The 27548-nt window shown below is 39.3% G+C and overlaps 1 protein-coding gene across 2 annotated transcripts in view; it reads left to right on the top strand.

Annotated features, from left to right (window-relative positions):
* The first annotated feature begins 272 nt into the window (after positions 1 to 272).
* Positions 273 to 27548, top strand: part of LOC140246262 (transketolase-like protein 2) — a 30717-nt gene continuing 3441 nt past the window's right edge. The window contains exons 1-10 of one of the 2 annotated variants that reach the window (XM_072325723.1): positions 273 to 475; positions 13919 to 14036; positions 15750 to 15863; positions 18099 to 18196; positions 19465 to 19656; positions 22114 to 22241; positions 23208 to 23398; positions 24165 to 24486; positions 25154 to 25368; positions 26159 to 26375. In XM_072325723.1, coding sequence (XP_072181824.1) covers positions 366 to 475; positions 13919 to 14036; positions 15750 to 15863; positions 18099 to 18196; positions 19465 to 19656; positions 22114 to 22241; positions 23208 to 23398; positions 24165 to 24486; positions 25154 to 25368; positions 26159 to 26375 — 1705 coding nt within the window. In that variant the 5' untranslated portion in view covers positions 273 to 365. Of the gene's footprint in view, positions 476 to 8196; positions 8637 to 13918; positions 14037 to 15749; positions 15864 to 18098; positions 18197 to 19464; positions 19657 to 22113; positions 22242 to 23207; positions 23399 to 24164; positions 24487 to 25153; positions 25369 to 26158; positions 26376 to 27548 lie in introns of those variants that run through there. The other variant, XM_072325724.1, reaches the window with a different exon arrangement.

Below are 27548 nucleotides of genomic sequence, written 5' to 3'. Positions count from 1 at the left end.
TTTTCGAGTGTAGTACATATGACAATGTAGTCTCTATGGATGGGAGTTAGTAGTAGAGAAGGCAACTAATAGCATCTTGATTAAAGGCTACAGCTGCACGCATGGACCACATGAGTTTGCTGGTTGCTGCTGTTGCATGCTGTATGTACAGTACATGTACGATGAACCTTGTGCGCGTAACGATAGACCATGCCGGATGAGCTGAGACGACGACCCACGATCTCAGTGCCCTATTCGTTCGTACGTTCTTTCGCGCTTCCCATCCACCAGGCTACTTTCAGCAGCGGCAGTCTGACCTCTGTACCTCTTCTGACTAAATTTACCTCCGCTTTTAATAGGTTGCCACTTAAAATTATCAACTGAAAATGGCAGATCCATACCATCGTCCCGATAACAAGAAACTTCAAGCTCTCAAAGACATCGCCAATAAGCTGAGAATTCACAGCATTTCTTCGACAAGCGCTGCAGGCTCAGGGTAAGACAACTTCGGTCTTGTGCTTGACCGAAAGATACTGTAGACACTCTATCTTGTTGTCGGGGATAATGTTCCGCGGAGACTAGGGTCTAACCCGTACTAGGTGCCTACGTCTGGCTTCACGGACAGGCTTCCTCCGCCAGTCTCCGGACATTCATGCAGGAGGAGGAACATATTTAAGTAACAAAACTCCTCCTTCAGTCCTTACAGACGGATTTTCCCGTCTAGTCTCGTGCTCTCTTGTTCGAGAAAAATGAGAATTAACTAGGCCCTAGACCTATCAAGATCAGAATACAGAATATTCAGATGGACGAAAAAGTCAACCGTGACTAATTAAACAGTAGGCCTACTAGGGTTCTAGACTAACACGTTAGATTTTTATTAAATTTACGTTTGAACTAGTCTAGCTCGAGTTAACTAGAGCTAGATAAGCTAGATTAAATGTCAGAAGTCTGTAAAAAGTCATCACGTAAAACATTTCCCTGTTACTGAATGATACGTAAATTTAGATCTTAAATGGGTATGCTGGAACTTCATGGGTAATGACGTTTGCATTAGTGAGTAGGTTTGACTGAAAAGATTGGTCTTTGGTCGTTGGGGATATGCTCTGCGGAGATTGCATCTGGCTTCTTGGAAGAGAGCCGTAAAAGTACAAAAATGATGAAAGACTCCTCTCTGGACAGACAAATTTTTCTTTCTATAAGTAGATCAGTTTTCTGCTATCAATGTGACTATAGGTCTCGGCACCCCGCGCATGGGCATGGAAATGGCAACAGACCGTTTTTATTGTTGTTTTTTTTCTGCTATAGATTTGCGCCAAAAGGAACCATGCCCGGCCTGGTGCTGTTACAATTTCACTTCCCCGCTAATTTGTTGCTAAATAAATCCTCAACTGGTGATTTTTTTGTTCTTGATTTTGAGAATGATAAAATTTTGGGTGATTTTGTACCGAATTATTGATTTTTTTTTATTTTTTAAACAGAACCAGCTGTGCGATGCCTAGCCCAAGCAGAACACACTCTTTAGTGCACGTATGCAAACCTTAAATACGCTCTGCTTAAATAACTCGCAAGTTCATTAACCCTAACTGCCAAAAGATTAAAAAAAATCCTTAAGTATTCATAAAAATTCCCGGATCACAACCAAAATTTAATCATTTGTTTCTCTAGTCATTATCAATTTTTCCTGTAAGTTTAATCCAAATTTGTTCACAACTTTTTGAGTCATTTTGCACACAGAGAGACAGACAAACACACAAACGCTGGCAAAAGCATAACCTCCTTGGCAGAGGTAAAAACAAAAATAAGAATAAAAACAACTAGTGAAACTTGATGAATGCTTGGAGTCGCTGTAAGACACTGACCAGAAATGAACTGCAGGTGGTATAAGAGACCAGAAGTAAGCAACACTGCCGGAAGCCAGCTGGATTAGCTGGACCCTCAGGGCGCGTTAACCAGTCAATAACAAGTTTTTGATTAACGCTATCTATTGACTTCATAGTAATAATAAGTACTGTTGATGCCTCGATTCATAAAAATCTAGTTAGTAGTGTGGGGATTGCATCACCTCCTGGACTTGACTGAAAGATCGGTCTGTATCTGGTCGTCAGGGATATTTTCTGCGGAGACTGCATAACTGGCTTCACAGAATCTTCTCCTGGACAGACCGAAGGCAGTCCTACGGGTTCTGTAGGAGGATACTTTAGCACAGAAACAGATTCGCCAGTGATCAGTTCTTATTGCAAAATGGGCTTTAGAATCTCTGCAATCTAATTGATCAATTGTCATGCATTGATTTTTACTGATTTGGCTGTTGCCCATACCTGCTCAATGGACTATGATGTTGCACTGGTCATGATGGTAAATAGCGCCCTCAGTTCTTGAGGGTTGCTTGTGTGATACTATATGCAGTGTACGTTGTAAGTGTGTTGACTGCTGGTGAAATAGATGGGTTCCATGATACATTGGTTGATTGAAAGATTAGTAATAAAGAGGGTGCTACATAACTTGTTTTTTGTTGTTTTTTTTAACCACTTGCCCAGTCAGACAAACAGATTTTCAAATTTTACTTGTCTGAAAAGAAAGTCCAAAAATATAAGAAAATCATCCAACAGAAAATCACCTGTAAACTCAAAGACTTGATAAAACACAACCATTTGAATGAATAGGACACATTACTGTATAAGCTGTTATTTTTGTGAGGGTTTAATTGTCGCGAATTTCGCGAATCACAGTTGGATCGCGATTTAACAACATGCGAAAATGTCTCCATGCGCCCTGTTGATAGTGCATTAACTTAAGCGTCGGCGTCAATTCGCGAAGACAACATTTCGCGAAAATGTCTATGGTCTTGTCATTCGCGAAAATATCTGTACGTGAAAATAACAGCGTATACAGTAATTCATAGACCTAGCATACACATTGGAGTAACAAACTTGTTTTGATCAAGTGTTGGTGTTGCATTATGGGCTTCTTCACATACATTGTAAGCGCTGAAAATTTGCTGAAGTGAAATCACAATTGTAAGTGGCATTGCATCATTAGACAGTTATTATCTTTGGGCTTCTTTGTAGGTTTGAAGGGGGGAAGGTGAGAAAAAAAAAAGCGGCTTCAAAAATTTTAGCTTGCCCAATCCAGGTAAGCTTTTTTTTTTCATTACTCCAAAACACTTGCCGGAGTTTTATTTTCACTTGCCCTGGGCAGTCAGGCAAGTGCTTTTAAAATGTACAATGTAGCACCTTGATGATAAGAGTCATCCCCATGCCTTTGTTGTGTGTCTGATGCAAGTTTAACAAAGCTGGCAATCTTTGATTGGCCTGCTCCTGAATGTTCACTCAAAGCTAAGTGATGATTGTTCTATAAATTTACTGATACTTTTTTCTCCTCATGTGCATACAGAAGGAACATGTTTGCACTTCAAGTTGCATGGGTTGCTGTCAATATTATTGTACAATTCATGATTTGATTGTAGGTCTGATATAACACAAAACCAAGACGTCAGATTTAAGAAATGGAAAAAAATGCAGAAAAAAACACCCAACTTGGTGAGGTACATTGTACATCTGTACTTGCTCATCAACTTTAGTGGACAGAAGCCTCTTACGGCACTGATTTTATTTGTTTGCGATGTTTGTTTTAGTTACTTTGGGCAGGTTGTATGAGGAAAATTTTAACAGTAATTCAAAAGTCCACTCTAACAAGCAGTTTTGAGCACATCTTCAATTGATAGAACTGAAATACCAGTATTCATACCAGCGTGTCCACTCTTTGTCATCTTCTTATTGTGTACCTGTAGTGTGGATAAATTTCTATATGTCATTCCCAATTGTATCTACTGTGTAATCCTGGACCTCCGAATCTGTGAAGTGAATGGCAAACGATCCAAATTCCTTACATTGTTAACTATTCAGTAAGCATATCTCCCCCCCCCCCCCCACCCCCAACACTTGGTGCTGCATGGTTCCCAATCTGAGCATGGGTAAAATTTGTGATTACTGTTGTACATGTCTGATGTACAGGTATGTACAATATTTACGCTCCTTAATTTATGGTTGTGTATTGAAGTTTCTGTATAGCAGTTCCGATATTTGAAATAATAGTCATGACAGAAGAGATATACCAGGTAAAGTCTGTGAAAAACAGAAGTGATAAAGTCTGTTGAAAGCAGGACCAATATAATTATGTGAAACTAGAGAAGCACTCTGAGAGCGCAGACCTCCACCAAGCAGCTCATTTCCACCAATGATCTTGTTCTTCCATATTATAGAGATCAGTGATTTCCACCCAATAATACATACATATGCATGCTGAAGGTCGCCCGATTTCCCAATGTAGAACTGGTCTTTTATTATAAACATCACCAAGTTCCAGCTGCGTACTTGCCTCACCCTAACATAAACTAGAGCACACACTTAAGTGCGTGTATGAAAACCTCACAAATGCGCAGCTTGGACTCTCGAAGTTCATTGACCATACCTGCCAAAATATTAAAAATTCTTCATGAAATCCATAAAAATTTCCGGATCACTGCCAAAATTAAATCATCTGTTCCTTGTGTCATTTTCAACCTTTCCTGCAAGTTTCAACCATATCCGTTCACAACTTTTTGAGTTATTTTGCATACGGACAAGCAAACAAGTGGTGAATGAAAACATAACCTCCTCTCTTGGTGGAGGTAATATAATCATGACAGTAGTGTCTTTCAGACACATCAGTTTGTGGAATAGAAGCAACTATAGGCCTATGTAAATATTCACCAAGCTAGGCAACTGGTTGCTCTTTTGTTTGGACCCTTGGTCAAGGTCAGAGTATGAGACAGGACCTGCCCTCTCAACTGACCACTGGTCGTTGGCTGTGCCAACAGTACAAAGTGTGAACTTACCTGGGATAGGATAGTCTACAGTGTAGTTGTGATTTGATATTCTTGTCACACTGTTCAGTGCGTACAAGGTACATGTTAGATTGATGAATTTGTAGCTTGCATTTAATAGAACTATTATTCTGAACACAGATGGGGGGGGGGGGGGTTGAGCATGATTTACTGCATAATTTCATTCACATATAACCGTAGAAAATTCATTTGCATTAAGTATACTTATTCCATTTTGATACCAGAGATACACGATGTATACCTGTTGCTATGAAAGTTGGTAGTGTATTTGGGTCTGAATAAGCACACTAGCTGATAGACTGAAGTTAAAACATTGAGTCTGGACTGTATAGTGAGGTAGCAGTGATGCTCTTGCAAATGACGAAACCTTTGACACTGGTGAGATTATCTTTATTTTCAAAAAACGAAGATAGGGGATATACATGTATGCTGTGAACACAGACTGCCAGAAAACCCATTGATGGTGTTGAAGTATACATACTGTACAGTGTAGGTGTGTACAGTGAAGATAACATTCTGAATTTACTGTATACATTATGTAAATGAGACTCTGTCTGATGGTTTCAGTTGGAAGTTGGAATTTTTTTTTTGAAAGTCATTTCATGATATGAATTCTCCATGTTTTAAACTTCTTTCATGATATGAATTATCCATGTTTTAGACTTCTAAAAAAGTTACATTAACCCGTTGAGGACGGTTTGATTTTGCTACAACACGCATTTCCCATAGACACCTGCCCGAGTATACTCGGGACTCGTCCTCAACGGGTTAAATATAAAGCATGTCTATATTTATTTCAATTAGAGTTTTTCTCCTTGGGTAAAACTGAATCTATGCAGGTGCAGAAAACTGCCATTGATTTTTAGCTTGGTGAATGGTTGTTTGAGGACCAAAGATGCATGGGAGTGGCAGCATGTTTATTCCGGAAGACATCCCCTCTAGCAAGAGGCAGAACACTGTCCCTCGGATAGGACATAAGATGGAGGTCCCGTGTGAGAGAGTCACAACTCATGCATGTAAAAGATTCCGCTTCATTTATTCATCGCAAAGAGCAGGGTGTTTAACCCGGTGAAGTGGTCCCACCTTGTACATCCAACTGGACCCCATGGAAGACCAGCTATTGAAGCTCAATATGGGCTATCCAGCCATCTTCTCAGATGGAAAACAAACAAACAAAAAGAAAATGCTTAGCATTATTCATCAATTTGAAAGATAAAGACAGAGAGATAAAATTAGACAGTAGTCAACAGCTTTGATTTTCCATAAGAGTTCTTTGGGCTAAACTCTGTTAAACTTGGAATGCGCTGTAATTGTGTGAAATGAGAATCTGCAAAAAAAGAACACTGTGTGTTTGTTATAGGCTGCAAGCCAATCGCTTTGAATGGCTTAGCTCTTATCGAACCAGCATGCTTTCTGGAAAGGGTTCATCCTTCAGGTTTGTTAGACATAGTACCAAATTCTTGTTTTACAGTGACTACACGTGACTAAATGTCTCAGAGAGGGGAGAAAAAAAAGTAAACAAAAGACTGAAGAAAGGACCACTGCATCGCCTCTTTACTTTATTTGATGCATTATTATTTTATTATTATTCATTTATTTATTTATTTATTTATTTATTTATTTATTTATTTATTATTATTATTATTATTATTATTATTATTATTATTTTTTTTTTTTTTGGGGGGGGGGGGGCTTTATTTTGAAACATAGATTTATTGATGTTCTGTTCAAGGCCCCTTTACTAATATTTGCACCTCCTGTGACATGACAGTATGCAACTTTTGCCAACTGTAAAACTTTTAAAGCTGGTCACATGCAGGCAAACATACAATGTAGTAACAATCATCATCAAAGTTAAAGAATTGGTTCCAGTTTTTACCTTCAAATTTCAGACTTCTAAGACCAATCAATTATGAAACAAAGTTACAACTGGATGCTGCATGTTCATGATCACCACAAAAAATCTGGAACTATTAAAGCGACATCTACAACATGTATTGTGAAGTTAGTGAAGTCGAGATGGAGCATGTGTCCTATGGTTACCGTAAAACATGATATATTCGCGGCATGAATTTTTTTGCGAATTGGAGCCGACGGCCTTTTTTGCGACATGAAATTTTCGCGAACTGCCACTGGCATTCAATGTATATAGCGTAGACAAGAACTTTCGCGTGCATTTTAATTTCAGGAATCTTGGCGCTCGCGAAATTCGCGATATTAAAATGCTCGCGAACATTCCTCGTTTTACAGTAAACTATTTCTGTCATTAGATCTTTTTCTTCATTTATGTTGTATCTCAATTAGCTTAAAATCTTTAATAACTACACAGTATATTATGTAACAGTGATATTGACTGCCTTCTCTCCATCATGTGAAATGTAATTTTATTATCAGCAAACATACCAGTACTTTTGATCTCAAAGGATATTCCTCACAGCTAGAATCCATACTAGGGAGAGTTAAAGTGTAGAAGGCAAGACATTTCAAAAATATTTTGCCACTAGCCCCAATTAGCTCTTTAGCAGGTACCTTGCAATACAAAGGCTTGACACTATCTTTTTCTTTTGGTGGCTGGACTATAAATTGTGGTGTTCCAATTGGGCCCCTAAACACATCTTCTTTTTTTTCCAAAGTGGTGCCCCGACATCTACCCATATTTCTGATGGTCCCGGGCCACCCTTAATGTCTCTCTTAAATATGCCTAAAATCACCAGTATAAAGCACCATATAAATTCAATTATTATTATTGTTATTATTATTATTATTATTATCATTATTATTATTATTATTATTATTATTATTATTATCATTATCATTATTATTATTATTATTATTATTGTTATTATTATTATTATTATTATCATTATTATTATTATTATTATTATTATCATTATTATAATATTTATTATTATTATTATTATTATCATTATCATTATAAATATTATTAAATATGTGTGTGAATGCCATTTTTTTTTACTTGATTCTCTTTTTCAGTAGTAGTAGTCTTTCACATTATTGATCTTTGTCATGTGCAGTTAACTTTAGTTGTACATTTTAGATTTAAAAAAAAAATGGAAGAAAACATTGCTTTTGCACAATTCAGTTGGCCTACAAGAATTGTACCTATGAATTACTTTTAGCAAGACCCTTTCCTCCCTGGCCTGACAGGTGTAGCACAAAATGTAAATGAAGCCAGTCGCAAATTCATAGAAATGCTTGTGCGGGCCAACCATCCAATCCCGTATGAATGCACATTCCTGAGTGCACATAATATAGACTGACAGGATAAAGCCTGGGCTGCTTTGTGGCAGGTTCACCGGTGCATGCAGGCAATCTGTGTCATTTCAGTCCCAGGCGCCGGTCCGAGAGAGGTGTGGCAGGAGCTTCCAGGTTCCACTGGTAGTCAGACCATTGGTAGCCAGACACTCGTTAGCGTAAGCTCCTGTGCTCTGTACTGTTATAGGCCCGGATCTTGGTATCAAGTCTAGTTCCTGATTTTGGACCTGTGGACCCTTGGTACGGAGGTACTGTAACCAGCATTTCTTTGACGTTTGTCTGCTGGTACAATCGGGAGCTCACGAGTACCTTGTTGCTGCCACTCGGGTGCATGGTAGCTGTTTGGTTACTAAATTGGATTTCATCAACGTTAAAGGGAAACAACAATCATAAACATGACGGCAGCACTTAATGATAAGAGGAAGCAGGCTCTGAAGGACATTGCCAATAAACTCAGAGTTCACAGCATTGTTTCTACTTCTGCAGCAAAGTCGGGGTGAGCAGAGGAAAAACCCACACGTTTTACGTAAATTACCGTGTTTACCCTTCTAGTGGCAAATTATTTTCTGTTATTATAACTTTCACAATATGCATTGTACAAGGCTTAAAATACTAAGTTGCTTTATCGATAATTACACATTTCCATGTGATACCCGTTATAACTGTGTTATAATATTTTATCATATTCAGTAAACATGTGTGATATCAAATGCTTCATTGAATGCAATGCACATTTTTTTTTTGTGTGTTAGTTAAAGAGCCATTCTTGCCAAAATGTTGCCTGACATAGCACTTGAATACACATGTTTGCATTTTACCAGAGTCCCAAGTGTACTTTCAAATGGAAGAGGGGAAAATGTGATTTGCACTTTACAATTGATTCTGTGAGGGTTACCCACTGACATACCAGCACACGTGTCGTTAGTGCTTCTGTACATTTCCAATGTGAGAGCCATGGATGATTTTCATTTTCAAAATTGAATAGCAAACTATCGATAGACAATATTTTGAACAGAGTGATATTACACACAATTGTACACACAATTCTTTGTGATAGAATTGCTACACAAATGAAACTTTTAGCAGTCGTACCCAAAATGCATAGTGAATTGCTATGCAATACCTGGAAAATTTTTCCTTGTGAGAGTTTGTATGAATAACCATAACCTTTATGAATTTAATTTCTGTAATTCATGTAAAAGTGGTACCAGCATACATGTATGACCCAGGCTGTACAGTAAAGTAGAAGCCATGTGAAGAATGCACTGCTTTCCACAGTGACTTGCGTATTTTTGGTGTTTCCTGTGTGGTCCAACAATTTGTTTACACATGACATGGCAAAGATTATGCGAGTCCCTCGCCTTGAATCATGTTCAGCTGAGATATTTGATTAAATTCCACATGATTTTCGATGCAGTGTCAACATTTCATGTGTGAAGTGGTTTAGAGGACCATGATATCATACAAATTGTAGTTGTGGCAGTGACTTGGCATTTCACTCAGTTATCATGAAGCTATTGTGCATTAAAACGTTGGGACAGTGTTCATTTCATCCAGTTTTGTCATTCTTTTATTTTCATGATCTTAATTCTTTCTTTAATAACTTGTTTTACAAGGGTAATGGCCTCTTTAGCAGTTATTTTGAAAGAAAAGTATCTTATGATGGGTGCAGATTATGCAAGTGTAGTCTGACGAGCAATTTTATAATCTATTAAAATAATAACATTTTAATACCAACACACGATTTCTGCATTTCTAAAATGATAGCATGTGTCTCACACAACCATATCCTTGTTTGTACAAATGTATGTGTATACATATATAGTAATTATACATGTTTTATAGCATATTTTGTAGATTGTTAAGGATTTGCTAATCTACATGTAAGCACAGAGAGCAGATACACAGACATAAAACCAACCATTTATAGAGACAGACTTAGCCAGTCACTCTAGCAATAGGTCTTTGTTTGTTTGTTTGTTTTAGATTTCCAAAGCCATATTGGGACATTGAGGAAAAACATACTTTTGTAATTCCTGACTGAGCCAGCAATTATATCACATATTTTCAGTATGTAGCACATGCTCAAAGGCATGCGGTGCCTGCTAATTGGGCAAATCAGCGCTTGCATGTTTCAGGAATACCCTGGCGACACTCAGGTGCAGTATACTGGTACCCGGGCTGGGCGACATTCCGGGCACAGTTTCCTTTCATTAGGATGAATTGTGCTGGTCGGTGCATTCCTGGAGAAGGAAATTGTGCATGGTCTAGAGCCATTGAGGTGTGTGAGCTGTGCCGTAGAACAGGAAATAACGAGTAAAATTTCAGTGCGTTTCTCCAATAAGTGATGTAACTGGCGTGCCTGTTCTGATTTTCTGGCATGCTGACCTTCAAACATTGTTGGGCCACTTTGTACTCTGATGTGCTCCATCTGATTTTACTGACATATGACTACGTGTATACATGTATACAGCTACATTATACCGTATGTATACATGTAGCTGTGCAAGAGTTATTGGTTCTTTAATTGTATTAAATACATGTAAAACTACTGTATTTCATTCACCGTTATTCACACGTATGGACAAAAAAACCTCACAAAACCCAACAACAACAAATTTGTTCAGCAGCAAGCAAAAACACTTGTATCACCAAACTGCACAAGCCTAAACAATGACCAGGGCATGACCATGGCACCTGAGTGTACACACCTAGAGCAGTGAGTTGCGTCGTGAGATTACCAAAAAAAAAAAAAAAAAAAAAACCTTTCGATTTGATTTCTGTTATCTGTGTGTGTATGAGGGAAAGTGTAATCATAGACAAGTACAAGTTTGCCTTATTTTGCCTGCTGCTTGGAACTGGTTTTTTTTCTTGTGCTTTAGCAACAAGTATTTGTGTGTTTGACCCCGTTTACAGTGCGAGGCTCGGCTGCGGCTCAGCCGCGGCCGAGCCCTCCTTCATTTCAGTGTAAACGCGCAAAAGGCCAAATGCGAGGCCAAAATTGGCCGCGCATTTGGCCATGCTCTGGAGGTGGTCTCGGCTGTGGCCGCGCGGCGGCCGAGCCTGGCCTCTTCTTGGTATAAACGCAAACTGGGCCAAATGCGCGGCCAATTTTAGTCTGGCTTCCAGACCCTCTGCCCGTACTATTTCGCTATTCACGATCGAAAACTAGTATAGTTTAAGGTGGTGTTGTCCTGCAAAGGATTTTTCCTTCGGCAAAGGTGTTTGCCCGAACGGCGACTTTGTCGCCACGGAATCCAGTTGGCAAAGGGTCTGAAAACCAGGCTATACCAAATTGCGTTTGTTTGCAAGCAGAGCGCCACTATGACAAAATATTGAAAGGTTTGAATTAAAAGCGCGGCCGAGCCCGGCAGTGTAAACGGACAAAATTGCGGGGCTCGGCCCCACAATTGAGGCTGGGCTCGGCCGCGGCTCGGCCACGGCTCGGCCCAGCCCCGCAGTGTAAACGGGGCCTTTGTCTGTGTTTGTGTATCTACAGTTGTATGATGCAAAAAAGTAGGATAAGTTTACAGTGTATAATGATGTACATAATATGTACAATTGTATGTTCATATCTCAAATATGTGGATACTGCAACTCACTGTATTTGTAGCTGTACCAGTGCAACTGACCATCACTCCATAAACCCCTATTCCTTCTGTTTTTGCATCATATTTTGTAAACTTCTTTTTCTTTTTCTTTTTTTTAAAGCTGTAAGGGTTATCAGTGTTTGATGACTGTACTATACCAAAGTATCTTCATTGCACACTGTATGGGAGAAACAAGAAACAAAGTTCTGTACAAGTGTAGTCTTCCTCTATCGTTTGTCATTGGGATGGCATATTTTTCTATAGCACCTCTTTTGTAAACTCACAATACACTCTGCAACTTTTCAAAATTCAGCACCTAGTGTTTGGTTGAACAATCCCATGCAGAAATTTGTCCTGTGTTCTGGTCTACTGCCTTTATAAGGAAATTGAGAATAGTTGCACGATGTTTATAAATTCTGCAGAATTGTGGAAAAATTGCTTTCACAGGAAGCTATGCAAGGATAACAGTTGGTACTTTTATGTTTGATGTGTGCATATTTCTGTGAGATACTATTGAAGAAAACAATATTGCTAAAGCAACCAGGAAGTAACATGGACATTATTTCAGTAAGAAGAATGGCTGGTGATAAAAAGAAAAAAGTACAGCTCCTTCAAAAATCTCATTGTTTTCAGGAATGGTAGGCATTTATGGTTTCTTTTTGCAATGCATATATGCACATCCTTACAAGTAGATGTTCAGCATGAAAGGACAAACCACATAACTGTACCTTTCAATAAGTACATCATGTAGCACATTTAAAGGGGAAGGCTAGTAACTGATCAGTGGGAATCAGTGGAAATGCTGGGAGATGATTGTTCCAATCCTTATGGGATTCATTCAAGAGTACATTGTATATCTATTGTTGTGTGAAAATTATTTGCTTCAGAATGGTCTCATATTCAAGTAATGTGCAGTTTAATGCCCCGTCACTGACCAGGGACGCGTACCTGGAAACATTAAACTGCACATTACTTGAATATGAGACCATTCTGAAGCAAATAATTTTCATACAACAATAGATATATAATATACTCTTGAATGAATCCCATAAGGATTGGAACAATCATCTCCCAGCATTTCCACTGATTCCCACTGATCAGTTACTAGCCTTCCCCTTTAAGAAGAATGAACCAGGGACTGCATTGCAGTGGAAGGAAGCAGGCTCTCTCAATTTGAAATTTTACAATCTTACAAGAAAAAAAAGGAAGAATCCTGCATGATATAATGATTTAGGTAAAATTGTGTGTGGAGAAAAAATATGGATGACGATGATGAAGCATTGCTTTTGTATTAAAGCTGGAGCATGTTGCTAAGCTATCTTGATGAAGTTTACTCGATATATGGAAGAACACCACTTGTAGTGTTGAATCTCCAGACCCCACCCTACCATATCTGTTCGACACAGATATTGTTAACAACAAAGAATAAGCCATTGTAAAGTAGTAGTGAGTAGGCAATATTTATAGCTGAGTCACTTGTATATTTGAAAATGTCGTTTACATTGTAGATACTCTCTGAAAGTCATGGGGTATCAGCAGGAAGGGGGGGGGGGAGCATGCATTTTTGTGAGTACTGGTATGGCATGCATTGTGTTGTAAATGCTCACTGTCTGAATGGATTTTTCCCAAATACTTCCTTGTGCTGTGTCTGCCATGTGGGGATTGGGACCTTGTGTATTGGTGCAGCTATTCAGGAAACCTTTTTTTTTTTTTTTTTTGAGAGTGTGTATTTAACTGGTTTTCCTGTTTTTGCCCCATCATTCAAGAGAACCCGGATGTGTTGGTTATGCATTGAAGTAGCAAACATTTTGTCTTCTTTTGTTTGTGTGTGTTTGTTTGTTTGGTGTTTTTTTTTGAGGGGGTGGTCATTTTTAATAAAGAGATTCACACTTTGCTTCTTCGGAGGGTTTCTGTGGTGTGTACGTGTGTGTGTGTAATGCTAAGATACAATCAGGAGTACTTGGGAAGTGGGGATGATATTATTGATAAGTATTCTAGATGATACATAATACAATCTAATTGATTGGCTGCCAACCTGCCAAGAGTAACCACCTGCCTATAATTCCTACGGTGTGCTTACTGTATGAGCCCCATGAGGCAGCTCTAGGCAGGCTTGGCAGGTCTGTTCCAGTGTCCATGAGAGCCTGGTATCACCATTCCTTTGTGATGTTTTCTTTCATCTCATTAGACATCCAACATCATGTTGCTCGGCGGCGGAGATCATGTCGGTCCTCTTCTTCAACACCATGAGGTACTCCATCAGCAAGCCGCGGGACCCCGGCAGCGACCGCTTCATCATGTCAAAGGTCAGGACAAACAAAGACATGAAAAATGTATCAAATCATTGTATGTGTGATACTCTATGTTTGTCCACTGAAAATGTGACTGTGTTGCTAAAAAAAAACAAGGGGAATGCAGGACATTGTTTTAGTTAAAGGTCCAGTTTACCTTTGGGAGCAGTGATTTCAAAAATTTTCAAGATATCACATTTGATGCATATGTGTAGGTCTGTTGTATCACAAAATGTTCTACCATGTAACATTTTTGCAATAAAGCCAAAAATATAAGGAGATATCAGAGTTTTTCTCAATAAACCGTAACTGTAGACAGTTTAATCTGGAAACATTTTTATTATAAGTATTGTTCACATTTTGTGTATTTAACAACACTTAACATCAATTTTACAGATTCAAATTTTTACAGTGGTTGTTTGTATCCCTAACTCACATTTTAGAACTATTTTGAAGCACTAATGCTGGGTTTTTGTTTCATCTGCAAATACTAAATTATGCCTTTAATAAGGTTGCAGTGGGACTGTGAGAGTGTTTTCTTCTCTCGTGTGTCTAGCATCAGTATGGTTAAATAAGAAAGTGGATTACGTTCCTTGGTACTATTATTTGCTCTGTACTAGCAACTTGGAGAATGCCAGAACATGAAAGACATTGTCCTCGTGCATTTGAAGGGAAACAAAACTCGTAAACACTTTCCACTCCCTCTCCAAAGAGGCAAAAAAAAAAAAAAAAAAAAAAAAAATGACGAAACTAAACAACACATTTAAAGTATGGGATGAAAGGAGCAGAGATTGATATTGTGATGGGCTGTGAATCTGTGAAGAGATTTGTGAATCATTTTTGTCCTGTATCCAGAAAAAAAAAAAAAAAATTGTGGGCAGAAATTAGAGATGCGTGGCTGTGATGTACCTGAGCTGCATGTGGTGTGAAGGTATGGTGTGAGGGAATGAGGCGTTCGGATGAGTCTCGCCCACTATTTAAACAACGTCTGAAGCTGATGTCAGACTGTGCCAGATGTCCAATAAATCATGCCCTGCAATCCCCCTAGCACTTACCCCTTCATACACCTGACTTGAGCAGGAGCCTATAATAGTGACTCTGAACAGTAATTTGTACGCAAGTGGCGACGGGGAATATAAAGCTCCAACCCCCATGGCATAATTCCAAACGCTTTCGTATCAGCCCACTGGCAATTCAAGAAGAGAGAGAGAGAGATAATAATTTAAGTGAAACCCAACCATCATGAAAAAAGTCAAGTAATGTACAGTAGCTGTAGTATCAGTAAAGACAACAAACACGATTTTACCATTCAACAGCCAGAATATGTCTTGACTCTGGATACTCAAAGATCGTGTGGTTTACAGATGCATTAAATACAGTTGTAGAATCCTTGATTATGGTTGCTAACAGAGGGAACTTGGCCCTATCTGTTTATGCTCGTTCATTTGCATATCTTTCATGATTAAGAAGTCTTGTGGTGCCCTCCGCAGGAAATGTGCACACTGTGAAAAGTAAAAAGACAGATGCACACTGGAGAAACATGAAAATGTAAATGCAGTGTGAAGAGGAGAAAACAAAAATGTCCTGGGTTTGTGTGTGTGTGGAGGGGAGGGAGAATGCGAAATGGTAGACGCGAGAGAGAAGGCAAAATTGTTTGAGATCAATGTATATTTTAGCTGTTCCTATTTTACTTCCTCTTGCCTTTTCTCTGATTATCCTGATCTCTAGGGTCATGCGGCACCAATCCTGTATGCTGCCTGGGCGGAGGCTGGTCTGATTGAAGTGGAGGATCTCAAGAACCTCCGCAAGATTGACAGCTTGCTGGAGGGACACCCAACCCCTGTGAGTACATGTATACTGCAGTCTTAGGGTGTGTTTGAACACTCCAAAAGCATACCGTACCATACCATACCATGACAAAAGTGGACCTCCTGCCCATGTGCTCCAGAAGCCTACTGTACTTTACCATACCATGCCAGAGAGTGCTCGACTGCACAAAGTGGTCAAAAAATGTATACCAGCTGTCGACATGAGAAGAATGCACGTAACACACACTACGTCGAAGTGTGAATCATACCTTGTTGCTACAAAACTTGTGACCCTTCTGTCTCGAGACAAAAAGTAACTCACAAGGTAAGCTATCTCCATAGAATACTGTAATGCTCTGAATCTGGCACGGTATGGTGTGGTATGGTACGGTGATGCTCACTTCACTTTTGAGCTCTCAAACATGGCCTTGGGGAGTTGGGGGAGGGAAGACCTGCATATTACCTACTTGTTATGTTACAGACAAAGAGTATACTGTAAAACAAGATATGTTCGCGGCATGAAATTTTCACGAATGGGAGCCTACGGCCTTATTCGCAGCATGAAATTTTCGCAAGTTGCCTCTTACATTCAATGCATATGGTGTAGACAAGATATTTAGCATGCATTTTAATTTTGCGAAACTGGGCTCTCGTGAAATTAAAATGCACGCGAACGTCCCTCGTTTTACAATAGCACAATAATGTATATGTAGTTTGTGGGCTACCTTGGCTATGATACAGTGGCTCAGTTAACCTTTGAGCATTCAAACATGGCCTTCGGGAGTTGAGGAAGGGAAGATATCCATATTGCCTTGTTATGTTACAGACAAGAATATAGCACAGTAATAGAGTTTGTGGGCTACCTTAGTTTATGCAGTGAAACCTTGTTATGAAGACGTCTGAGATAGCAAAACCCTCATACACTAGGTGATTGTTCAGGGGCCCGTTTCATAAAACTTGTCATCAGTGACAACTGCCACATTTCTAGACAAATTTGCTCTCAGCCAATCAGATGCAAGGATTTCAGTGGCTTGTCACATCTATGACAAGTTGTCACTGATGACAAGTTTTATGAAACGGGCCCCAGGTCCCAACTCTTAAATACTTCTTTGTTGTTGTAACCTGACATAGTGAGAAACCTGATATAACAAGGTAATTGTCATGGTTTTTAGGTTCATATTTTAAAGGGTGTGTACAGTTCTGGTCAAGGTGAGGATTTAGCTTTTAACGTTTTGCGAGATATTCCGAAACCACTCTATGAGATGTCAAAGAGCATGCAGTTCCAAGGGGTATCAAAAGTTTATTCGATGAAAATCGGTTTTGAAATGGCTGAGATATCCAAAAACAAGGTGAAACAAAGAGATCCTAATAAAGTTGGGGCATGTCGCCTTTTATTATTAGCACTTTTTGGGATATCTCAGCCATCTGAAAACCAATTTTCATCAAATAAACGTTGAATCCTTCTTAAAATTACATGCTCTTTCATATTTCATAAGAGGCTTTTCATTGTCTCACTTAGGAATGTTCAAAACATGAATCCCCACCTCAACCAGTACTGTACAGTCCCTTTAAAGAGGTTCCCTTGTATAGAAGAAAAACGATTCACTGTAAAAGTAGAAATTTTCAGTGTAGAAATTTTTTTTTGCATTTCGTGCAACCAGAAACTAGGGCGAAAATAATAGCATGTTAATATTTTTGCTTGCCATGTGTTCCTGTAGTTGATGTCTCGATTCCGCGGCATGAAAATCATGCGAAACTCGTCTTACCCAGCCAAGCACAATTGGTCACACAAAAGTATCAATTTTTACAGTGCATGAAATATGTAGGTTGTCATTGGAAGGAAGCGAAGGTGTTTGATTCATCCACCTTCAGTGCAAATAGATGGATGTATATAAACACAAGACACAATTTTCTCGTCTATGTACACTCCCTGCTGTTCAGTACATCATGAGAGAAGTTAATTTCATGCCCCCAGAGTTATATATCATAATGCCATGAACAACCAACCCAAAACACCCACCAACGAGAAAAGGAGGAGGGGAATTACTGGTCCTGTGTTTGAACTCAATAAAAGTTGACAGATTAGGTTGTCTACCTTGAAGATTAAACCAAAATTTGTATCACAGTGGTACTCAAAACTGTAGATCACAGGTACAAAGATGTTTGGTTATATATTTCTATTTTTTTCATCTCACTCTCTCTCTTTCTCTGATGGATTTTCTTCAGAAAAATTAAAATGATGTTTAACAATTTGTTTTTCCCCGTGCAGAGACTGAGCTTTGTGGATGTTGCCACTGGGTCACTTGGTCAGGGACTCAGCGTTGCTGCTGGAATGGCCTACACAGGCAAATACTTTGACAAGGCTGAGTGAGTAGTCTTACTTATGTACTTACTTACTTTACTTTTACTTTACTTTTTCCGAATGATGCTGTAGGTTATACTTGTTCATTCTAGTCTTGCGGCAATAGTTGTGGTAACTCCTGTCACTCATCAACTCCACACTGCTGTGCATCTTAGCAGTCTGTCTTGTCTCAAATTCTTTTGTATGAAAAAAAACCCCCAAAAACACCATAGTTCATGTGACCTTAAACTCAAACTTTATTTGAAATATGGTGAAATTATGAGAAATTCCTTGAAAGTGAAAATTTCAAGTTTTTGCTCCTCTGTTATATCAAGTTCAAAGTTAGTGAAGGAACTAATTGTATATTAGTTAAAGGGTGTGTACAGTTCTGGTTGAGGTGAGGATTTAGCTTTTAACGTCTTGCGAGATATTCAGAAACTATATGAGATGTCAAAGAGCATGCAATACTAAGGGGTATCAAAAGTTTATTTGATGAAAATCGGTTTTGAAATGACTGAGATATCCAAAAACATAGTAAATGAAACAGATCCTGATAAAAGACGTGGCCTGTTGTCTTTTATTATTATCACTTGTTTGGATATCTCAGCCATTTGAAAACCAATTTTCATCAAATAAACTTTGAATCCTTCATAAAATTATTACATGCTCTTTCATATTTCATAAGAGGTTTCTCGTTAACTCACTTAGGAATGTTCAAAACATGAATCCCCACTTCAACCAGTACTGACAGTCCCTTTAAACAGTTTTTGTTTTGTTTTGGTTTTGATTTTGCTATGTTTTGTTCTTCTTCTTTTTTTTACTACATAGTGTAGAATCACATTTTCTTATCTCATGATCCTAGTTTCAACTGAACTATCTTGAATTGTTGTAGTGGGCCTGAATTACTCATCATCTATATTGCCATGCTAGAAACCTCCTGTGGATTCATCTTCCCATGTACAGCAGGTTCTAATTGTCTTGATCATTGAAAGTGTCTTTGTTTATGTTTTGTTTCTGTATATGACTCTATGTATGTGTGGCTGCTTTAGGGCTGTACATTTGAAAAAAAAATGCACCTAACTTTCAAAAGTTTCTCTTTGAATCAATCAGTCAAGCAAGCTAGAATCAATTTAGCCAAATTGATGAAGTACAGATGTGTATTTCAATCAAACATGGCTGGGAACATCCATCTGGCTATACAGCTGTAGGACTTGATTGCAGCACTATAGTGTTGTTTGGTGATTATTGCAGTGTTGAGGTATGTCTGCTCTGTGCTATCTCCCTCTATATCCAGTTACCGCACCTACTGCCTGATTGGGGACGGAGAGAGTGCCGAGGGGTCGATCTGGGAGGCCTGTGCCTTTGCCAGCTACTACAAACTGGACAACCTGGTGGCCATCTTCGACGTCAACCGTCTCGGTCAGAGCGAGCCGGCCTCCCTCCAGCACCAGACTGAGATCTACCAGAAGAGGGCCGAGGCCTTTGGGTGAGGGTTCAGAAGCTTCAGAGCGACCCTAGCATTTTATTTGACCCTGCATCACAAAACCACAGGAAAAGTCACTAGACATGGATTTGTAGTTAGGTAGATTCTGAAAGAACGGACTAGGCTTGAAAATGGTGTATGACTCAATACAACTGGACCTTCCTATTCTGTCTAAATTATGGACGGAATGTACACAGACTGGAAAATTCTTTACTGAGAAAAGAGGCTTTGAAGTTTAGGGTCGATTCAAGTGCTTAATCTGTTCAAGTTGTGTGCTGTGCAATGAATGGGGAAAGAAAATAACAACAACAGAAACAGGATATAAAACTGTAATAGCCACAATGAAGGGATTATCCCCCACTCATTACACAGATTCTATTCATTACTGATACCAACTTTAAATGCAGTAGCACCAACATTTCAAAAGTTATCGGATTTGAAAGTGAACAATAGTGTGCATGCCTTATGAAATAACAGAGGCCTTATGAAATAACAAAGACACACCCAGTTACACCATTCTAAAAACTGAGTACTGTGAAAACTGCTAAAAACACAATTTCTCATTTGTTTTACAAACTCAAACTGTAAAATTACATAGAAGAAGATTTGTTCTTCCAAAAAATGTAAAAAACCAAAGATTGACTAGGTTGACCCACTGCACCTATATTTTGAGACCTCATGCAAAATCAGGGTGTGTGACTGGTAACTGAAGATGGAATGTGTCATTTGCAAATCTTTCATGGATGTCTTTATGGTTTGTGTAAAACAAAAAAATTAAATGACAACAAACAAACAAACAAACAGGCACAAAGACAGTAAGAAATAATATGTCAAGATGTCCTGGTATTTGCTTGGTGGTCTTCATGTATTTTTCCCATACCATTGGGTCAATAGGGAAATAAAGTCATCTGTTGAAAATGCAACATAAGCATAAATTGTATACATTGTGCATTATAATGCCATTTCAAGCCATGATTAGGTTGACTTCAATTAATACGGTGAAGTCAGATCACCAGAACGGTGGAAGACCATCATGCAATCATATTGGCTGCAAATGCACACATCAAGGGGGAGGGGGGATGACATCACCTCACTACTCTCCCTTTGCCATTTACATAGGAATATCATTTCAACTATATATTTTAGCTCATACAACATCTACCTCCCCTTCTCCCGTAAAAAGGTCGTAATTGCTAGTTATTTCCAGGCTACAATTATCTGATATGCAGGATACAGTTCAATTTTTATGGCTTTCATGTCAAAAGCAAAAACATTTAATAGAGAATCATGCATAGGTCTGTGGGAGCACTATGAGGCAATGACAACATTACCTTCTGCTACATTTATATTACTGTTCTCTGAAATATTTTACATCTTTAAGATTGATGATACTGCCTTCATTAATGCCAACTTAGGACACTGAGCTAGTAGGAAATGCTGTGATTTAATAAAGGTAGGGGATACCTTTTACAGACCTCCCAAAATGCAGCAAAACATTAAATATGAACCTCGGGGGACTTGTTTAGGCCACTGCTTAGAAATTTGGAAGTCAACAGTTATCTACAATTTGAATAATGCACAAAACTCTTAACTACTCAGTAGTTCTGTGTGTCATCCACACTTAAGCCTTTTTGTTGCAGTCTTCTGTATTTTTTATCTATAAACACAAATCTAAAAGTATAAGAGCTGATGTAATAACATTTTGTGTGGCAAGAATGTATATAGAAATGTATGTAAGTTTTGATTAACTTTCTTCACAAAATATGATGGACACACATGCAGTGCATGGGTCTGCAAAGGTAGCCTAGTAATGTACTGGAATTTTACGGTAAGCCCGACCAAAATTCAAGTCAAAATCTAACGGTCAGTAAAAATGTACTTAATGTTACCTTCCACTTTCAATACTTTATGGGAGTTTCTAAAATGATACTCTCTTCAACATACCACTGTATTTATACAACTCTTCATTTAAGGCATGCAAATGGGATTCCCTACCTTTAAGATTAAAAGATAGCTTTCATATGAAAGTAAAGATTGAATGAACAAAAAGGTCATTTTCATTGAATAGTTGTCTCTTATTATTATTATTATTATTATTATTTTTTTTTTACGGTGATAGTGATGAGACAATATTGTCTCTACCTCTCCAGGCCTCTGCTGAACTGCTTACATATCTGCACTAAAATTTCTCTTTGAAAAGACATTGACATGGAATCATATTGTTGGTATCAAATGATTTTTGAATTGGAATAACTTTTACAGCATAGTGATTGTTATGGGGAGGGATTACAATTTTTTTTTTTTTTCAGGCCTCCACTGCAAAGTGTTGCTGGAGATATTGTTTTCGGAATTTCTGTCTGTCCGTCCATAATTGGATTTGTGGACAATGTAACTTAAGCTTTTTTTGCATATTTAAGAATGTTGAAGAGAGATATATCTTCTTCTTTTTTCCCCCCGAAGGATGCACGCCATCGTTGTCGACGGTCACGATGTTGAGGCTGTGAACCGAGCCTTCTATGAAGCTTCCACTGTCAAAGGCAAGCCGACGGCCATTGTCGCCAAGACCTTCAAGGGCAAGGGATGCCCCGGTGAGTGGCAGTGTCTGGATGACCCTTTCACGTGTAGACTGTGTGTAAAGCATTTTACCAGATGCTATGTGTGTATAACCTTTCACCTGCAGCTAAGCGTGTGACTTTTGACTCCTCGGTAGATCCTCTTGCTGACATTTTCCCAAGAGGCATGCATAAATGACTACAAAAGCTGAATCTACCTGTCACCTCTTATCCTCAAATATAGATGCTGGAAGTGCAATATTGTTCATTTATTCAGGTGTGAGTTTCTTCAATTTGTCTCCCTCTACAAATTAAATTTGTTAAGATCGCAACTGCTGATCTGTAGATTAACAAACATGTCAGAAGAAACTCACACCTGAACCTTCACCCCTCTGAATAATATCTTTCTTTCGCTTGTTCATTTGTCGTAATTTTCAGTGAAGTAGAAGAATCTTGAAGTTCAATAATCCAAGGCAGCTCAAGGAAAACTGATTTTTGCATGAAGTCTTGTCAGGAATATCATGTTGAAAAAAAGAACAAAACAGAAAATAAGAATCATAACAGTGTGCATTTTTGATGTGAGAAATTGCCTCCAGATTTGTCCAGTATTGGTATTGAGGTGAAATGTGATTGGATCATGGTCTAAAAACATTTCAAACCAGCATCCCGTTCAGCACTAACAGATTTGTCTGTCTGTCTGTGTTGACATGTTTTGTTTATGTATGTGTTTACCTTTCTGCTCTTTGCTTGGCAGTCTTTCCCTCTCTCTTGGCTCCATATAATGACCCTCATTATGGACAGGTGACTCTCGCTATAAGAATGTCCATGGGATGGGCAGTTTTCTTTTTCGTTATATCAAAATTTTGTCATAGCTGAACAAACAAAGTATATAAAGATATATAGATGCTAATGTTGGGACTTGAATTTTACTTTGTTGTATCCAAAATTTTATTATAACTGTGTTTGTTAAAACACTCTGCACTCTTTTCTCTTTGAGTTTAGATGTGGAGGATCTTGAGAACTGGCACGGCAAGGCTCTCGGAGACAAGGCGGAAATTGCCCTAGAAGCCATCAGCAAGCTGATCACCAACAAGGGCCCCCATGGCATCACCCCTCCCTCCTCGGCCCCACTGGCCGACAATGACCTCACTGTGTCCCTCAATGAACCCCCCAACTATGAGTTAGGAGTGAAGGTACGATCGAGCGTTACAAAGCTGTAGTGGTATATATATATATGTATATATATATATATATATATATATATAATAGAAGTATTCATTTTCTATTTTTTTATCTTTATTAAAAAAAAAAATAACAGATTACAAGCATAGAGGGGTAAAAAGAAAAGGGGGGGGGGGTGGGGGAGAGGGGTCGATGGTTTGTGATATGCCCAGCATCGGTATACCTCCTTGGCATAGCAGTTTTTCCATTGGGTCCAGTTCTTGTGTAATGCAAGTAAATTGCCTCGTTATCCATTTCCCCCAGGTAGATCAAATGTAGATCAAGAATAAAAAGCATCCCAAAATGCCCCCCCCCCAAAAAAAAAAAAAAAAAACAAAACAAAAAACAAAACAACAAAAAGCCAAACATAAACACAAGCAACAGGCTGCAATCTACCCAAAATGGATACATAAAAAGTACTTGCACAGATATACCATATCAAAGCAAAACAACACCCCCAAATTTTGATTCATTTGCTTCATTTGTGTTTGTTTGATAAGATAACAAAACTAGAAAAACCTCAAAATATTGCTAAATTTGTAACCTGTACAACTATTGTATGGATTAAATGCACAGAACAATTCCAAGAAATTGTAGTTAACAATTTTTGATCCTCAACCTCCCTTATTTTCATTGATGAGACCCAACAATTGCAAGTACAGTATACTGCTTGGGATACACACACACACACACACCAACATGTGGTGATGCTACCTGTGATTTCTAATCTTTCTACAGGTTGCTACCCGTGTTGCCTATGGCACAGCCCTGGTCAAACTGGGTAAGACAAACTCGCATGTGATAGCCCTCGATGGTGACACCAAGAACTCCACGTACGCCATCACCTACAAGAAGGCGTTCACTGACCGCTTCGTGGAGTGCTTCATCGCAGAGCAGAACCTTGTGGGCGTGGGCATTGGCTGCGCATGCCGCGACCGCAATATCGTCTTTGTCAGCGCCTTCGCGTGCTTCCTGGCCCGTGCCTACGACCAGATCCGCATGGGCGCCATTTCGCAGACCAATGTGAACTTTGTGGGCTCCCACTGTGGCGTTTCCATTGGTAAGGGTCAAGAGTGTTTTGATGTTACTTTCTTTGCTTTCAGGCAGATTTACTTCGTATACCTGTTTGTAATATAATTTGAATAGTCTTGCCTTTATCGAATCCGTGTCTGGTTCTTGAGTGCAAGAAAATCTTTAAACATTCTTGCAAGGGGGACACACTGCTGCTTCATGAAGGGGAGATGCCAAACCTTCAAAATACAAAGCCTCCATACTTTTTTTCCACATTACATTCTCATATGTCTTGTAATCGCTAAGGGTCAACGGTGCTTGGTCTAACCCATTCTGCAGGCAGATATACCAGTATACACGTTTGTAATAAGATTTAATCTTGCTTTTTTGTGGAATCAATGTTTGGTTCTTGAGTGCAAGAAGATCTATTGACATTTGTGTGAGGGGACACTGCTGCTTCCTGAGGAAGTTGCACAACCTTCAAAATCAATATCCTACAGGTTTTTACGTAATATATTTTTTCATATGTCATGTAAGTGTTCCTTTACGTTCAAAGTACTGTCAAGTTATCATTCTGGAGATCAAAAATGCCCTTTACTTCAGTGTGGAAGGTCATCAAATATCACATCGCCTCAAACACTCCACCTTTATCTCTCCTCTGCTTTTCCCCTTCCCCGCTCCCTCTTTTCATCCCCCCCCCCCCCTTTCCTTGATAGGTGAGGATGGTCCGTCCCAGATGGCTCTGGAGGATCTGGCCATCTTCAGGGCCATCCCAACCTGCACCGTCTTCTACCCCAGTGATGCTGTCTCCTGCGAGCGCGCCATCGAACTGGCGGCCCAGACCAAGGGCATCACCTTCACCCGCACCAGCCGACCTGCCACGGCAGTGATCTACAAACCCGACGAGGTCTTCGCGGTTGGAAAAGCCAAGGTGAGAAGGAACTGTTGCCCCACCCTATCCTAATGTAACTTTTATGAGAGCTCCCAGAACTTGAAAAGTCAATGTGGACCTTCCAGGAACTTGGTTCCCAACAGTTTGAACATTGATTTGGTTTGAACATTGCATGGGCATTAATGCAGATGTATTGAGTTGTAATTACTGAGTTTTAGGCATTAATGGAGAGTGGGGATCATAGCTTGTTCTAATGGGGGTGGTGCCACATAGGGGCCCCTGGGCAGGACCCAAAATTCCATACTAGGTGATTTTCAAAATTCATGACATAATCCACTTTAAGTTCAATATCAAACTACTTCAAGTTCAAGTTTTCCTCTTCAAATTCAAGTTCAAACTTCTTGAAAATTTGTGGCTGGATTTTGTTCACACTTGGTAGGAATCGCAGTGGTGGATTTTAATTTGTATATCTGATTTTGATGCCCCCAGGGGGCCTCTGTGGCAGGGCCTGCTAACCCCCAAATTAGGAGGGTTTTGCCCAAGGGACCTGCAGCAATCCCAAAATCTTGAAATTTTGCAGGTGGAGTACCATAAAGGAGAAATAAGCTACTTAGGTGAGAGCTAGACCTTTTATGAGATTATCATTGGAGACCTTTTTATAAAGAAATCTTTAAAAGATGCCGTTGTGGAAACTTGCCATGAAAGTGGACAATGCATGCTTTTAGAAAAGCATCCACCTTAGAAAGGTAGAAAGAGTGAAATGGCGTAAAAAATTCTGCAAGTCTTGTTCCAAATTCCTACATATCCTCTTCGGTGCTGTCCCGTTCAGGTTGTGCGCCAGTCTGCTGACGACAAAGTGGTGGTCGTCGGCGCCGGCGTGACGCTCCATGAAGCCCTTACCGCCGCCGACAAGCTGAAGGCCGAGGGCATCAATATCACCGTGGTGGATCCCTTCACCATCAAGCCCATCGATGCCGAGACGCTGGCCTCCTGTGCCAAGGCAGCAGGAGGACGGGTGCTCACCGTGGAGGACCACTATGGAGAAGGTAAGCCAGGACTTGGGCGGCCGTGCTACTAATGAGCATTTTTTTGTTTCTTCAGGGTATAATGCCACTCTTGTGTTCAAATTGACGTTGATAAATGAAGTTACGTCACACAAGCACGATTGTAGCAGTTTCAATGAGTTCTGATGTAAAAAGAAACATCATCGTATTAAAGATTTTTATGTCTTTTTAACGTATCACACTGATATTGGTCACAGCCATTTGTGCAAATAACAGGGCTCGAATTAATTGATGACCATCTACGGCTATGGCTGTTGATACCTCTTTGGTTGGAAAAATTGTATTCTCAAGGCCATAGATTTACCTGCCCTTTTTCTTTTAGCTGTCATGCCTGCCCATTTGGTGAAAGGTGTGCCCTTTTTCTTATTTCTGTTGTTTCTCCATCATATCACGCATATTGGAAGGACTGTTGGTTGACAACATGCAAATCTTTAGATTTCCAAACTTTTGTTGTTGATTTCAAGGACAATTCTAATGACAGTTCAACCCTTTTTTATGCCTCCGCCACGAAGTGGTGCCGGAGGCATTATGTTTTCGGGTTGTCCTTCTGTCCGTCCGTCCGTACGTCCGTACGTCCGTACGTCTGTACGTCCGTACGTCCGTACGTCTGTACGTCCGTACGTACGTACGTCCGCTTTCGTTTACACGATAACTTGAGTAATATTTACTGGAATTTTACCAAACTTGGTCCAAGTATGAAGTATGATGGGGCAATTATTTGATTAGATTTTGGGTGAAATCGGCTGAAGGTCAAAGGTCAAAGGTCAAGGTCAAATCATGAAATTGTATCCGTTTACGCGATAACTCAAGACTGGATGGAGCAAATTTCACCAAACTTTGTTGGAGGATGATGTATGATGGGACAATTACTTGATTAGTTTTTCAGTGAAATCGGACAGAGGTCAAAGATCAAAGATCAAGGTCAAATCCTAAAATTTATCTGTTTACATGATAACTCAAAACTGGATGAAGCAGCTTTCACCAAACTTGGTCCAAGGATGATGTATGATGGGACAATTAGTTGAGTAGATTTAAGTGACATTGGCAAGAGGTCAAAGGTCAAAAGGTCAAGGTCAAATGCTACAAATGTTGCAATTTCCCCCATATCTATGCAATGCCCGAAGGTATTTTCTTGAAACTTGGTGTGGACATGTA

This window comes from Diadema setosum, chromosome 2 (assembly GCF_964275005.1).
Source record: "Diadema setosum chromosome 2, eeDiaSeto1, whole genome shotgun sequence".
Classification (NCBI taxonomy): Eukaryota; Metazoa; Echinodermata; class Echinoidea; order Diadematoida; family Diadematidae; genus Diadema; species Diadema setosum.
The sequence above is the reverse complement of the archived record's forward strand: the minus strand, read 5'-3'. Positions and strand labels throughout refer to the sequence as shown.